At 61.8% G+C, this 13,740-nt stretch overlaps 1 protein-coding gene across 2 annotated transcripts in view; it reads left to right on the top strand.

Moving 5' to 3' along the window:
• The window catches only part of VAV2 (vav guanine nucleotide exchange factor 2), a 167,913-nt gene that overhangs the window by 146,276 nt on the left and 7,897 nt on the right, over nucleotides 1–13,740 (top strand). For both annotated transcript variants that reach the window (XM_026514298.4, XM_057313820.1), the window contains exons 15-25: nucleotides 525–634; nucleotides 1,531–1,632; nucleotides 2,023–2,111; nucleotides 4,730–4,746; nucleotides 5,573–5,594; nucleotides 6,514–6,641; nucleotides 7,870–7,944; nucleotides 9,175–9,227; nucleotides 10,477–10,593; nucleotides 12,064–12,151; nucleotides 13,136–13,259. In XM_026514298.4, coding sequence (XP_026370083.1) covers nucleotides 525–634; nucleotides 1,531–1,632; nucleotides 2,023–2,111; nucleotides 4,730–4,746; nucleotides 5,573–5,594; nucleotides 6,514–6,641; nucleotides 7,870–7,944; nucleotides 9,175–9,227; nucleotides 10,477–10,593; nucleotides 12,064–12,151; nucleotides 13,136–13,259 — 925 coding nt within the window. The remainder of the gene's footprint in view (nucleotides 1–524; nucleotides 635–1,530; nucleotides 1,633–2,022; nucleotides 2,112–4,729; nucleotides 4,747–5,572; nucleotides 5,595–6,513; nucleotides 6,642–7,869; nucleotides 7,945–9,174; nucleotides 9,228–10,476; nucleotides 10,594–12,063; nucleotides 12,152–13,135; nucleotides 13,260–13,740) is intronic.

The raw sequence follows: 13,740 nt of genomic DNA, 5'->3' as shown, positions 1-13,740 counted from the left end.
GCTTTGGTTTGGTTTCTGTTGTTTTACTTCACAGCAGTGTGTCTTTTAGCCTCACATTTAGGGACTGAAAGTGGGTGGACCGGGGTGGTGGAAGGGCCCCAGCCAGTTCTGAGCACAGGCTCCCGGGGGACCCCGCTCGATCATAGACGCGGCCCTGGCTGAGCCTGCGGAGAATTCAGTTGAGGGCACACATTGGAGCAGGTGGCGGAGGGGTCTTGGGACATCCTGTTTGAGGGGGGTGCACACACACACGTGCTTACACACATTCACATGCGTGTGCAGGCCCGAGTACCTGGTACACACACGTACACATGTGTGCACACGCAGGTCTGAGTACGTGGTAAACACGCAGGTACACACGTGCACACGCGGGTGCAGGCACGAGGGTCCCATACACACATGTACACACGTGCACACGCAGGTACACACGTGTGCACGCACAGGCACGAGCATCCCGTACACATGCACACGTGTGTCCGTGGGCCCCAGGCCAGCCGCGAGCCTGTCCCCTTCTCCTCCCGCAGTGGTCCTACGGATTCTATTTAATTCATCTCCAAGGGAAGCAGGGCTTCCAGTTCTTCTGCAAGACGGAGGATATGAAGCGGAGGTGGATGGAACAGTTCGAGATGGCCATGTGAGTGCGGCGAGCCGTGGCGTGGGGCCGGGGGAGTCCCAGGGCGAGTTCGTCCAGGACCCCCGCAGGCAGGGATTTCAAATGCCCAGAAACCGAGACAGGCTCTGTCACTCCGAGACCCCAGGCGCACCTCAGTAGCACCTTCACTGTTTTACGATCTGCCTGGGGCACAGCGGGCCGGTGAGGGGCCAGCGGCGGCTGCAGTGCCAGTGGACACCTGGTGACCTGTGTCCTCAGGGCCTTATGGATGGCTGGACTGTCACTTCTTTGTGAAGGGCTCTGTTTCCATGGAATCTAGAAGGAGCCCCAATATGTCCAACAGAGAAAGGGGATCCATGGGGTCCCCAGACACACCGGACCCTGAGGCCAGACTGGGGTCCTGGAGTCAGGAAGGCCGGGGGCCCCCGGGCAGGAGCACTCCCCTCCCTGCTAAACACCGCGGGTTCCGCCTCTCACGGCCGGCCCTGCGGCTTTGTCCCCCCGGCATCTGGCCCTCGCGCCGTCTGGTCGTGGACGTGTTCTGAGGGAACGCTGCACAGCAGTGCGTGTCCCCTGCCCACTTCCATGTGCTCATGCCGAGCCCAGCGCGCCGTCTGCTTAGATTTTGAATCACAGGCTTGCATACGGTGAAGCCCCTAAGGGCACGTTGGCTGAGTTGTGACATATCCCGCACCTGCCAGAAACCCTTGTCAAGAAGAGCCCCTCCCCATCCTCCCAGAAGGCACGCGTGCCAGCCCTCACTCAGAGCCCTGCTCTGCCCGGGGTGTCGGGGCAGGTGCAGCCTGCGGCCTGGCCTCCTGACCTGCGGCCCGGCCTGCTCCTGAGCCTGGCCGGCCCCCAAGTCGACCCTGCTTCGGTGGAGCTCAGGCCATCTAGGCCTCTTTTCCTCCGGTCAGGTCCAACATCAAGCCCGACAAGGCCAATGCCAACCACCACAACTTCCAGATGTACACCTTTGACAAGACCACCAACTGCAAAGCCTGCAGAATGTTCCTCAGGTGAGGAGGCCGCCCGCCCTCAAGAGAGCGTGTCCCCCTCGCCCTGACCCCCCCACACACCCAGCCGGCCCCGTGCTGGGCCCAGAGGGGCTGGGGAGCGTCCCTGCAGTGTCACACCATGCCGTCCCGGCCCTCGGGCGTTCCGGATCGAGCCGGGAGGGGAGGGGCCGTCCCTGTGGGTGCCCCGGGCCCGCCGTGCAGGGCGGCAGAGCAAGGCCGGGAGAGGTCTGGGAGGAGAGCCAGCAATAGGCGACACGTGAGGGCGAGGGTCTCAGGGGCCCGGGGCTTCAAGGGCTGGGTGATCCGTGGGGCCGATGGCAAGGTGGGCCTGCTGGTCTTTCTTGACCTTGGCTCGGTGTCATCCTCACTTCCCGCCCTCCCCCTGCGCAGGGGCACCTTTTACCAGGGCTACCTGTGCACCAAGTGTGGTGTCGGGGCGCACAAGGAGTGTCTGGAGGTGACTCCTCCCTGCAAGATCAGTGAGTACCGACCCCCGCCCCGCCGCAGCGCACAAGCCTCCAGGGCTGCTCCTGGGGGTACCGTGACCCGCTCGGAGCTGAGGGGCCCATGGCTCACAGCTGCCCTGGTACTTCCCTTCTGGCCTGGCCGCCTTCGCACATTCTCCTTTCCCACCACTGAGACCCCATGGTGTAGGGATCCGATGAGAAAACCAGGGCTCAGAGAGGGGAGGACACCTGCCTCGGGTCACACAGCACCAAGAGGCCCCGCCAGTGGGGGCATTCCCTGCCAAAGCGCTCCCTCCTCACTGGGGGGCTCCCACGCTTCTCTCTGCCTCTTTGCACCCCTGCCCCATTCCGGTTTTAAGCTCGCAGAACCCGCACCCCACAATGGGTGCAGAACGTTCTTGACCATTGCATGGTGGTTTCTGATCCCAGAGAAACACTGGTTGTGACTGTTCCCAACCCCTGGTTCTCCTGCACGCAGACAGGTCTGGCCTTCCTGAGCCACGCCTACAGCCACGTTCGCAGATGGTTTGCGTGCACGTGTGCACACACACGCACGTGGGCATGCACGGCACCTACAGGGCTCCCATGCTTATTGTGCCTGCATATCAGGGGGGAAGCAGAGGCTCAGGGAGTGGAGGGGACCTGAGCCTGCCCGGCTATCATCCAGCCTGCCCAGGCTCCTCTAGGGGATGCATTTGGGGGGGTACCCAGCCTGCAACAGCTGGATGGGTAGCCAGGAAGCCCGAGATGGTTCTGAAGGCTTTGGAGCTGCCACAAGCAGGGCCGGCTGAGCCCTGGATCAGGGGGGAGCAGGTGCCCAGGCTTCTACTGCAGCACGAGCCTGGGGGCGGGGAAACTGCCGAGTGTCAGCTCTGCTCCCCGCACTTCACGTGGGTGCCCCCGGTCCTCCTACATCCCCCTGAGACGGTCCATTGCCCTGTGTCCACACTCAGAGACAGGGTTAGCTCAGTCCGGGGAGACGGAAGACCTATCAGGCCTGCTTGTCTCCCTGAGATACCACCAGCAGAACAGAAGATTTTGTCTGTCCTCCATTTACTGTGACAGCTGGCCCGGTGCCCTGACCTGCAAGGAGGGTCCGACAGGTCAGGCAGACCCCCTCCTCCGGTCACAGGCCTGATGCAGCCCCCCTCCGCCCCATGAGCCTCCTCTGGGCTGGAAGTCCCGGCCAGAGCCCCGGGGCGCGAGCATGGCTCTTCAGCTTTGCCCATCGATAGCGCCCTCTGGTGGCTGCATTCCCTCACACGGCTGACGGGACAGTTCATGTCTTCTGGCTTTTTTATTTTCTGATCTTAAAAGTAACATACTTACTTACCAAAAATTGGGGGACAAAAAGAGAAGAAGTGGAAAAAAGAAGAAAATAAATATCAGCCCTTCACTTCTAAAGAAGTAACCAAAAGTGGTGTTTTGATGTATTTCAAGTTTTCTATTTTAGAATGAATGTTTCTGGGTTTTTAGTCTTCTGATTATTAAGTGCTCATTTCCCATAGAAAATTTGGGAAACATAAGGAAGAGTAAAGGAGCAGATCATCCATTCACGATCCCACCAGACGGATACAACCACCGTTCACCGTCACGCCCCGTTCCCTCTGGCACCGCCACACGGACCCCCCACCACCACCACCAATCTCGTCTCGTGTTTTCGTGCTTTTCATTGTGCCTACAGTTGGGGTCTCACCAAACGGGCAATTTTGTATCTTTCATAAGCCGAAGTTATCATGGGCATGCGCCCCATGTCATTAAGAGCCCGCGCTGGGCACCTGGTTTTATTCTGGAGAGTTCCGCGCTGGGTCCAGCACTCTCGCCGCTCGTGCTGGGCTTGGGCTCCGGGCTGTGCCTGTGACCGCAGCAAGGCAGGTTTCCCTGTGTGTTGCTGCCGGGGCCAGGCTGTCCCAGGACGGCGCTGCCCGCCCCCCCCGCCCAGAGAGCCTCTCCCCGGGGAGCCCTGCTGCTGCCTTCCTTGTGGGCCCAACGACGGCACTGCCCCTCCCCGCTCGATGCCCACCGAGCCCGTAGTCTCTGTTCTCTAGGGGCTGCCGGAAACTGTCTGTCTGAAGCAGTCTGCCCGTGAGTGTCCCATGGCGTTAAAGTCACATTAGCCACGCACGTTAGCCGTTGTGGTCCCTGCTTTGTCTGGCGGTGGAGGGGTGGCCCCCCGTGTCGATGGCTGGGGCCCAGCCGGGCGCTGCTCCCCCCCGCCCGGGGCACCCCGAGGCAGGCAGGAAGAATCTTTGGAACATCTGGCAAGCAGAGGTGCCCCGTGTCCGTGAGCGAGCGTGCTGGCAGGTACACGGTGTGTGTCCTGATGCCTCTTGTCACCTGCCCATGGCAGGCCTCCCTAATCAGGCGTGCGAAGTTTGCCTTTGAGCCCACGTTCCACCAGAGATTTGGGGCAGCTGCTGCCCTTGGAGTGGAGTCAGCCCAGGCAGGAAACCCGTTTGCCAGTCTGTGTTCCCAGGGGACCCTACAGCCAGCGCTCTGAATGTGCCAGCAGAAGTTATTAAGAGACACTCGTGGTCGCCGGCTGTGCTCACGTGGGTGGGAGCAGCCCCCTCCCCGGGGCCTCGCTGCTGGTGGCTTGTCCGCTGACACCTCCCGTGCTTCCTTTTCAGGTTCTCCTGCAGACCTGGTGAGTCCCCAAACTGTTCCCTTCTGCCATTCTGCACCCCATGCAGCCCTGCGTCCCTGAGCCGGAAACACCCTGTTGTTCAGGAATCAATCTCACCACTCCTGGGGCCACCCTGGCTGGCGCACAGGCCACTGTTGGTCACCTGGGACCTTTGATTTCCTTCGTGGGCCTCGGTAGACGTGGGTCCCTGTGTCACAGGCAGCTGGAGGCCCTGACAGCGGTCACCCTGGCCCGGCTGCCCACCTGTTCTGCTTTCCCCGTGGCTTGTGGGTGCCCAGCTCTGTGACAGGCATCCACGCACCTGCCTCCCCATCCTGATGGGGCTTAGTGCCCTCTGTGCAGCCAACATAGGGCAGACATCCCCGCCGTGGGGTCCAAATTAACCAGCGCTTACGGGGTGCCTGCTAGGCCTTGTGTGTGGTACAAAAATGCCCTCTTGGAGGAGGAAAGACCTAGCACTCGGTTGCATGCAGCAGGACACGTCCCAGACGGAGATGACAAGGCCCAGGCTCAGAGCAGGGAGGCCCCCGGGGCTGGCATGGTCAGAGCAGCCTTCCTGGAGGAGGTGGGAGTTAATGGTGAGGGATGGATGTCCCAGGACAACGGAGGGGCACCGAGGTGGAGGGTGTAGATAAGAACAAGGGAGGGGTTGTCACAAGCTGAAGGACTGTCACGACTGCCTGTGGGACTCTGGGATGTGTCCCTCTCCTCCCCCTGCTGCCTGCCTCGACCCTTGTCTCTGGGGGGGGGGGGGCGGGGTGGAGGGCAGGGAGTGTGAATGCCTGGGCAGCCCTCCCTGATCACTGCTTTGTCCTTGCCCTCACAGGATGCCTCTGGAGCAGGACCGGGTGAGTCGGGGGCTCAGGCCCTCTCAGCTGCTGTCCAGGTCTGCGGTCACTCTGGGGGCCGGGCCTGGGCCACTGTGACCGCCCAGCCTCACCAGGCCTTCTGGGCTCCAGGCTCCTAGGCAGCGTGCTCCCTCTACGGACATGTCCCCGGGGGGGCAGGGCCCAGCGTGCAGAGGGTCAGGGTCCTTCCAGGAGGGAAGGCTGCCACCGGAGCCCCCCTCGGTGGGGTGGGTCTCAGAGAGCCACTTCTGTCACTTTGCCATTCTCCCCATGTCCTTGTGCCCCCTGTTTTTGCACCACGTGGCTGGAACGTGGCTTTTAACTGTTGAGGGAGGAAGGCGTCACGAGCCAAGCCATGCAGTCTGAGCTGTGCTGGGTCACTATGGCCTGATGGTCAAGGAGCAAAACCAGAGCCACGCTGTGCCCAAGGGACATGCGTGTCCGGGCCAGGCCTGCAGACGGGCCCACACGGGGCGGCGGTGTCAGAGCGAGACTCAGGCCACGAGTGCCCTGCAGATGCCTGGGGCGCCCAGCCGGGACCCCCACTTCAGCCCCAGAGCCACCCCAACCAGCTGTGTGTGTCCTTAGCCTGGGCTTCGCTCGCCCCTGGTCCCCCATCTCCGCCTTGAGGGGTACCCTGTGTCCTGCTCCACACATGGGCTCTCAGTCACAGATTGGAACGGGGTCCGGAGGAAAACACGGGAAATGCCCCTTAAAGTAAGCGGCCGCTGCCGTGATGAGCCCCTGAATCCATTAGTCACACGGTTTACTCGTGACACCTAACAACGGGACCTGGAGTCTCACAGGAAGAACTTAGGGTCCCTCACCCAGGAGCCCGGGGGGCCGAGGTCAGCGGTGGGCGGGCTGCCGGCCAGGACCAAGCCACTGAGCGAGGAGCCCCCCCGCCCTGTACCCGCAGGTCCCAAGATGGTGGCCGTGCAGAATTACCATGGCAACCCAGCTCCCCCCGGGAAGCCAGTGCTGACCTTCCAGACGGGCGATGTGATCGAGCTGCTGCGAGGCGACCCCGAGACTCAGTGGTGGGAGGTGGGTCCTGGGGCCCGGAGGGGCAGGGCTGGGGGCCAGGGACCATCCCCGGTGGAGGGAGGCAGGCTATCGGCAAGACCCCAGTTCCATCCAAGGCAGGAATTCTGGGAGTCCCCAGCCCTTCTTTCATGGGACAAGTGCAGCGTCCCCTCCCGTGTGCCTCCTATATGCCCTCCCCCAGGCTCTGCCTCCGCCACACTGTGCCCCCCTCCTGCCTACCTGCCCCGCACAGGCCCACTCTCTGAGGGGGCAGTCAGGCGTTGTGCTGGCCCCGGGCGGGGGGGCACACCATGGCTGAGACCCACCACCTTCCCCCCAGGAAGTGCCACATGGGGGAGCAGAGACAGACGTGGACACGGACAGTGTCCCAGATGGTTACGGTTCTGAGGATGGAACTGCTCTGTGAACAGGTCCCCAAAGGTGGAGCCCGCATGCTCCCACCTGCCTGCCCCTGGGCACCCGACACCCACAGGGGTCAGCATGGTGCCACGGGAGCTCGGGGCACTCGGCCCAGCCTGGCCGACCCGGGGTGACCGAGACCTGCTTAGAGGGAATGCTGACGTTCCCGTGACTGTTACTGCCGTCACGTTGTTTGGTGATGGTCTTTTGTCCTCCGTACTTACTGATGAACTTATCGTGCTAGACCGTGCCTTCACGCAACTGGAGATCGGGAAGGTGCACAAGGGTGTCCGCAGTATCAAGTCTCTGTCTCTGCCCAGGACCCCGGCCCAGGTGTCCCCAGAGCCACAGTGCTGGGTGGCCTTGCAGAGAGGCTTTACCAGCATAAGAGGGGGGAGGCCGAGGAGGAGCTGCGGGGGGAACTTTGGGAGGGGATGGGAAGAGCAGAGGCTGAGCCCCGGCCCCTGCCGACCCTCTCAGGCTCCTATCAGATCCCCCGGTCCGAACTCCCCTTCCGTTCGAGAAGCGACCTGTAGGTGCGAGGACTGGAGAGCAGCTGGGGCCGGGGCTCTAACCCCAGCTCTGAGCAAGTCTCTCAGCTACTTCTCTGGGCCTCAGTGTTCTCATCTATAAAGTGGGGATGCCACACCCGCCTTACTACCCAGCGGTCATGAGGTCAGCTGAGGCTACAGCAGGGAGTGGTGCCGACACACGCTCTTCTTAGGACCTGCCCTCACCCCATCCTTAGCATAAGCTGAGCCGCATGGAAGGGCCCGCTGCACCCACTCCCACCGGCCAGTCCCGGCCCCCATCATCTCTCTCCTTCCAGGGTCGGCTGGTGCAAACCAGGAAGTCAGGCTACTTTCCTAGCTCGTCTGTGAAGCCCTGCCCCGTGGACGGAAGGGTGAGCACTTTCCATAGAAGCTTCTGGAACGCAGTGGCTCGGAGGCTGGGGGTCCTGAGGGCTGTCTTCTCACTCGGGGCATCTGGGCTTGTTCAGGACGTCCTTGCTAAGTGGCCATTGTGAGCTGGCCCCAGAACTGGGGGCCAGGGGGACGAGGGGCAGGGGGTGCCTTCCCATCTGAAGGGCTCAGCCAGGTGGGTGCTGCGTTTCTCGTGGTTTTAGAAACACAAAGTGGGCATTTTTGCGGCAGTTGTAATGGATGGAAGATCAAAAATGTTACCTTCCTCCAAATTTTAGGGACTCTCTAAGTCTTCTGGGGCTCTTACACAGCCCCAGGGAGGAGAGGACTCCCCCGAACATTAGAATTCAGAGCTAGACTTTAGGGTGTTTGGAAGAAAGTCTTTTCACCTGAGTAGCATGGAGCAAATCTTTCTCTGTTACAAAAGGCATCAAGCAGTCCCTCGTGAATAATATAATTACCTCCACCCACCCCCTAAAAAAGGTATTTCAAAGTGCCAGAGGGAAATTTCTGCAGAGGGAGCAGGCGGCGGGTCCAGGACTCGGTGGGAGCCCTGGTATGCCCTCCAGGCCCCGCCTGGCCTCTGGCCCCATCTGCCAGCATCAAGGGGGCCAGACAGCAGAGAAGGAACATCTCTAACTCACTGGGTGGCCTGGGGCAGGTCCCATCTGTGCCCTGGGCCTCAGTTTCCCCATCTATATGTGAATGGGGTGGTAGGGGTAGGTAGTCCCTGAGGCCTTGCCCAGCCCATGGCACAGCAGGAGGAGGCCAGGGTGGGGGCTGTGGCTGGTGAGGGCGTGGCGTGGGGTCTCGAGGCTGCCCGGCCAGTGTGTGGCCCGCCACCTGGAGGACAGGCCACTGCCACCCAAAGGACACCTGCCCTCGGGGCCGTGAGCCCGTCTGTAGCAAAGAACTCTAGCTGTAGGATGTGCTCCCATCACTGCTGGGACATTCCTGCAGCCTTCGGTCACCCCTCCCTGGGGATACGCGCCCTACGTGTTCAGTGAAACCCACTGAGCATGTCCTCAGAGGCGGCGAGTCCCAGCCGCTGCCCTGAGGGACCGCCCGGTCCAGTGGCTCCGGGACTAAGTCCCCAGACACCGCAGTAGCCGGTGCCGGGCCCGAGGGTCAGGTCGCTGATCACAGGCCCCCTCTGGCCCCACTCGGGACAGCGCCTTGGGCGATGTTAACCCGAATGTTCTCTCCTCCAGCCGCCCATCGGCAGGCCGCCATCCCGGGAGATCGACTACACCGCCTACCCCTGGTGAGTGAGGCCGGGGCGGGGCCCTGCGAGCCGGTGAGCAGGCGGGGGGGGGGGGGGGGGGGGGCTGCCTCCTGCTTGTGCCCAGGGTGGCTGAGCCCCGGCTGGCCCTGTGTCTCTGGGAGCTGGGGGCTCTTCTCCACCCCGAGGCAGGTTTTGCCCATCGCGAAAACAGATCATCAGGTTATCATCTGGAAGAACGGGGCCCCTTTCTTTACGTGAGCTTCATCATAGAAAAGATAGGCAAGTGGGGTATTTCAGGCCAAATGTGTAATCACACGTGTCCTCACGGAGCGGCTGGCTGAGAACCGTGGTGCTGCTGGGATGACCGGGAGCGTGAGAAGGTGGACGTTCTAGGGATGAGTCACAGATACAGGTCGGCTCGGGGGACCAGCTTTTACTGCTCTGTCTGCTGGTCACCCGGCCACCTTGAGGAAGGACCGGCCGTGGTGGCCGTGGCTCCCTGTGCTCCGTGCCCTGTGGTGGGCTCCCTGTGCTCCTACCAGAATGCATCTGGCCTCAGGGTTTTCATCGGGGGGCTCACCCTGTGCCCAGCGGTGTGACACCCACACCCACGGGGTCCTGGCTTCCTCCGCCCCTGGGCTTGGCCGCCCCCTCCAAGCCTGAGATGCTGCAGGCCCGTCCACCTGGTGCCGTGCCCCCCACACTCATGTCCAGGGTCGAAGTGCAGGACTGGCCCGTGATTTTCATTTGATGGACAGAGAAAACCTCTGTTTCCTAATGTCGGTTCTATCGCCGTTGCACCTTGTTTCCCGAAGTCCCCGGTCGGCCTTGTGGGCGGTGCAGGTGGTAAGGGTTTGGGGGGTGGCCGCGGAGCTTGCCTGGCTGTCTCCAGGGTGGGCTTCCCGTCAGTGAGGCAGCAGTCCGTCCATCTGTCCAAATCCCGTTTAACGGAGATGTCTGTGGACTCCCGTGTGTGCAACAGAAGTAAAAACTCCACGAGTGTTTGTTTATGACTTGCTTTATCGACAGTGAAAACTTAGAAATTTGCTCTAACGCTCACATTGCACGGGGCCCCTCTTGCGGACCAGGCTCTGTAGAAAGCCCCCGGGCGCCGGGCTGAGGTCCAGGGGCCTTATTCCTCCCCAGGACGGTGTCACCCCATGCGTGCCCCTCCTGCAGGGGCGCGGCCTCCCTCCCCAAGCTTGTGAAGCCCATAGCGCTGTTGCAGAGGCCTGGGTGTCCTCCAGGGGGCGCCAATGTTAACCTCCGGCCTCGTCCCACCTGCTAGGTTTGCAGGCAACATGGAGAGACAGCAGACCGACAACCTGCTCAAATCGCACGCCAGCGGGACCTACCTAATCAGGGAGCGGACGGCTGAGGCAGAGCGCTTTGCCATAAGCATCAAGTACGTGCTGGCTGGGGGGTCGGGGACACCTCTCCCCCAGTGCCGCTCGGAATCACGAGCCATGTCCTTCGTGGGTGGGGGTGGCCATGGACTTCATTGCCCGAAGCAGGACACTTGTGAGATGAAAGGGTGTCAGTGGGTCTACACAGCGTAGCTGGCCCGGGACACATGTGAACGCCCTGCCCAAAACCACAGGGTAGGCTTGGTCCCATGTTTTTCAGGTTGCGGGAGCTACACAAGCTCAGGTGCCAGAGCAGGGCAGGGATACCGTAAGAGGTTAGAGGCCAGCAGCCCCGCTAGTGGGCTTTGGAGAGAATGGGAAGGTCACACCGCTATGGCCTTGTGGCTTCAGCCAGTGGCCTTTGGTCTGGGTGTCCTCCTGCCCAGAAGCTGCTCCGTCGTGCGTCTGCCACCACCCCTTCTAAAGAAGGAGTCTGGCTGGTGGCTGGTCACCGTCGGCATAGGATGCCCCTGGAGATCCTGGGTCAGGCCCCTGGCAGCCGACGGGCCAGTGAGTAGAGGGGCTGTCGGCTGTGATGACCCCCAAGGTCTGGTCTGGTCTGCTCTCAACTGCCGCCCCTGTCCGGGGAAGGCCTCTGGTCTGCTGGAGGTCAGAATCCCACAGATGCTTAGAGCCTAAAACAAGCCCACTGGCTCTAAAGCACCGAGAGCAAAGGAGAGCAGCGTCGGAAGGGACCAGTGTCCAGTGTGGGAGCGGGACGTGGCCCGGGTCCCTGGTGAGCAGGACCTGCTCCCCAGCAGAGGTTCCTGCACACCTGCCGTGGGCCCAGGGAGCGTCATGAGGTGTGACAGTGGAGTGCAGGCCGTGGGGCAGGTCCGTGGTGCGGGCAGCAGGCTGGGAAGTGGCAGCGACGGCACTCGCCTGATAGTTCACGCGGCACCTTCTGAGTGCCTGGCCTGCAGGCTCCCCCGTGGGGGTGAGGGCGGCCCAGGAGCTGGGGGTGGGGTGAGCACCCCCCACTGACTTTAAATATGGGAGAAGCCGTGGATGGTCTACAAAGCCCCCCCCAGGAGAGGCCTCTGGCCAGCATGGGATTATTTACCAGTTGTTTGTTCCGGTAACTGATTTCCAGTTGTTAAACCAGCCTTGCATTCCCAAAATGTCCCACTGGGCATGGTGTAGAGTCCTCCTTAAATATTTGGTTAATATAGGCACCCACGTGGGGAGAGATTTGGTTGCTAGTGGTTTGCTGAGAACTTTCGCATCCATAGTCCTAACGGTTGTTGGCGTGTTTCCTTCTCTTGGGATGTCTGTCCGGCTTCGGTACCAGCCGGCAAGGGGCTGGAGTGGTATTTGGGGAGCAGGGGGTGCGAGGAGGCTTTTCCATAAGGTCACACTTGAACGGAGACCTGAGGGCGCAAGCTCAGGAGGTGACGATGGTAGGGGCAGCCCTGGCGGGCTGGTGCTTGGCCCAAGTCGTGATCCCGTGGCCTGAACGCTTTGCCCAGGTTCAACGACGAGGTGAAACACATCAAGGTGGTGGAGAAGGACAGCTGGGTCCACATCACGGAAGCCAAGAAATTCGAAAGCCTCTTGGTATGTGATCCTGTGGCTCCGTGGCCTGGTCCACAGGGGTCAGGGGAGGGCCCGGGGGTCCCACCACCGCCAGACCAAGGGGAAGCGGCCCCCTGCACCCCGCCGTCTGCAGACCGCGCTCACGGAGGGCAAGAGCCCTGTGGGGCTTCTGCGTTGCTGGGGAAGATCCAGGGAAATGGAACAGTTCGGGCCTCGTGACAGCCCCTGCATTGGGACTTCTGCCCCCCAGAGGGTTCACCTGGGTGGACAGTGAGGGAGGGCCCACCAGGCCTGCCTGCATCACTTCAGCCCACCTCCCACACGCCCCGCCGCCCCCTTCCCCGGCCGGAATGCAGGTAAAGGCACAGGCCTTCCTAATGCGATGTTGTGTCTTTTCTGAATTACGAGCATTGCATGTACCGAGAGGATCTGACTCGAGCACCTGAGCCCTTAGACGGCCCGCTGTGGCCGCAGAAAAGCACAAAGTAAAAAGTATCCACAGTCACCCACCCCCCCAAACCCAGTGTTAACGTTTCAGGGTGAGTCCTCTCAACCTTGAAGAATAGCTTAGGTGTGGTTTATATCAGGGTTGTCCACACTGTACCGTTAGCCTGCTTTTTCAACGTGATAAACTTTGCCGTTGGCACAACCCTCCCCTCTCCCGGCCGGTAGCCACATGGCATTCGGTCACTGGCACCTGCTGTTCTTTCTGGAAGCCCTTCCTTGCTGTCGGACGCATGGGGTTCCAGGTTTTCCTCCATCAGAAAGAGCTGCAGCGAGCATCCAAGTGCCGGTCTTGGCATTCACCCCTGATTTTCCTTGAGCAGCAGCTGGAGAGAAACTGCTGGCTCAGAGGTCTTTGACATACGGACCACCCACCATGGGTGGGGTGCTGGGTGGAGAGGACAAGTCCCAAGTGAAACCGAGGAGGGAGCGGGAGGCCAGAGCACCTGGGAGGACTGCCTGGAGGCGGTGGCAGCAGCAGTGAGCACGTGTGTCTTGCAGGAACTGGTAGAGTACTATCAGTGCCACTCACTCAAGGAGAGCTTCAAGCAGCTGGACACCACGCTCAAGTACCCCTACAAGTCCAGGGAGCGCGCAGCCTCCAGGGCCTCCAGCCGGTCCCCAGGTAATGCCCACACCGGCCCTGCACACCAGCGCTCACCCGGACACAACCGTTCTGCCCATTTCCCATGGCCCTGGCTTTCACTGCCTCCCTGCCCTTGAGGAAGGCTTTCTGTGGGACCGAGGCCAGGAGCCCCTTCCCAATCCCCACCCCCAGGAGCAGTGGCTCGGGTTCCCCAGCCCATCACAGGCACCCTCCTGAGCCAGGGTGTCCTGGTTGGTCCACAGGACAGGCGAGGAGTGCCAGCTCTCAACGGCTGCTCCGGGTCTTGGCACCCATGCCCAGAGGTCAGCATGGGGAGAGAGCAGCGCAGGTGCCATCTGTCCTTGGATCCCTCACCAGCCCCCAGCCCCCAGCCCCCCGGGGGCCTTCACTGTGAGGGAGATAGAGCTGGTACCTCCGTTTGTGGGCTAGGCCGCACGGGCCCACCTGGAGTTAGAGGCAGGGCGAGCCTAGAGTGTTTGCGGTCCAGCCCACGACTGTC

Source organism: Ursus arctos, unplaced genomic scaffold (assembly GCF_023065955.2).
Source record: "Ursus arctos isolate Adak ecotype North America unplaced genomic scaffold, UrsArc2.0 scaffold_18, whole genome shotgun sequence".
Classification (NCBI taxonomy): domain Eukaryota; kingdom Metazoa; phylum Chordata; class Mammalia; order Carnivora; family Ursidae; genus Ursus; species Ursus arctos.
This window is presented reverse-complemented; position numbering and strand designations above follow the sequence as displayed.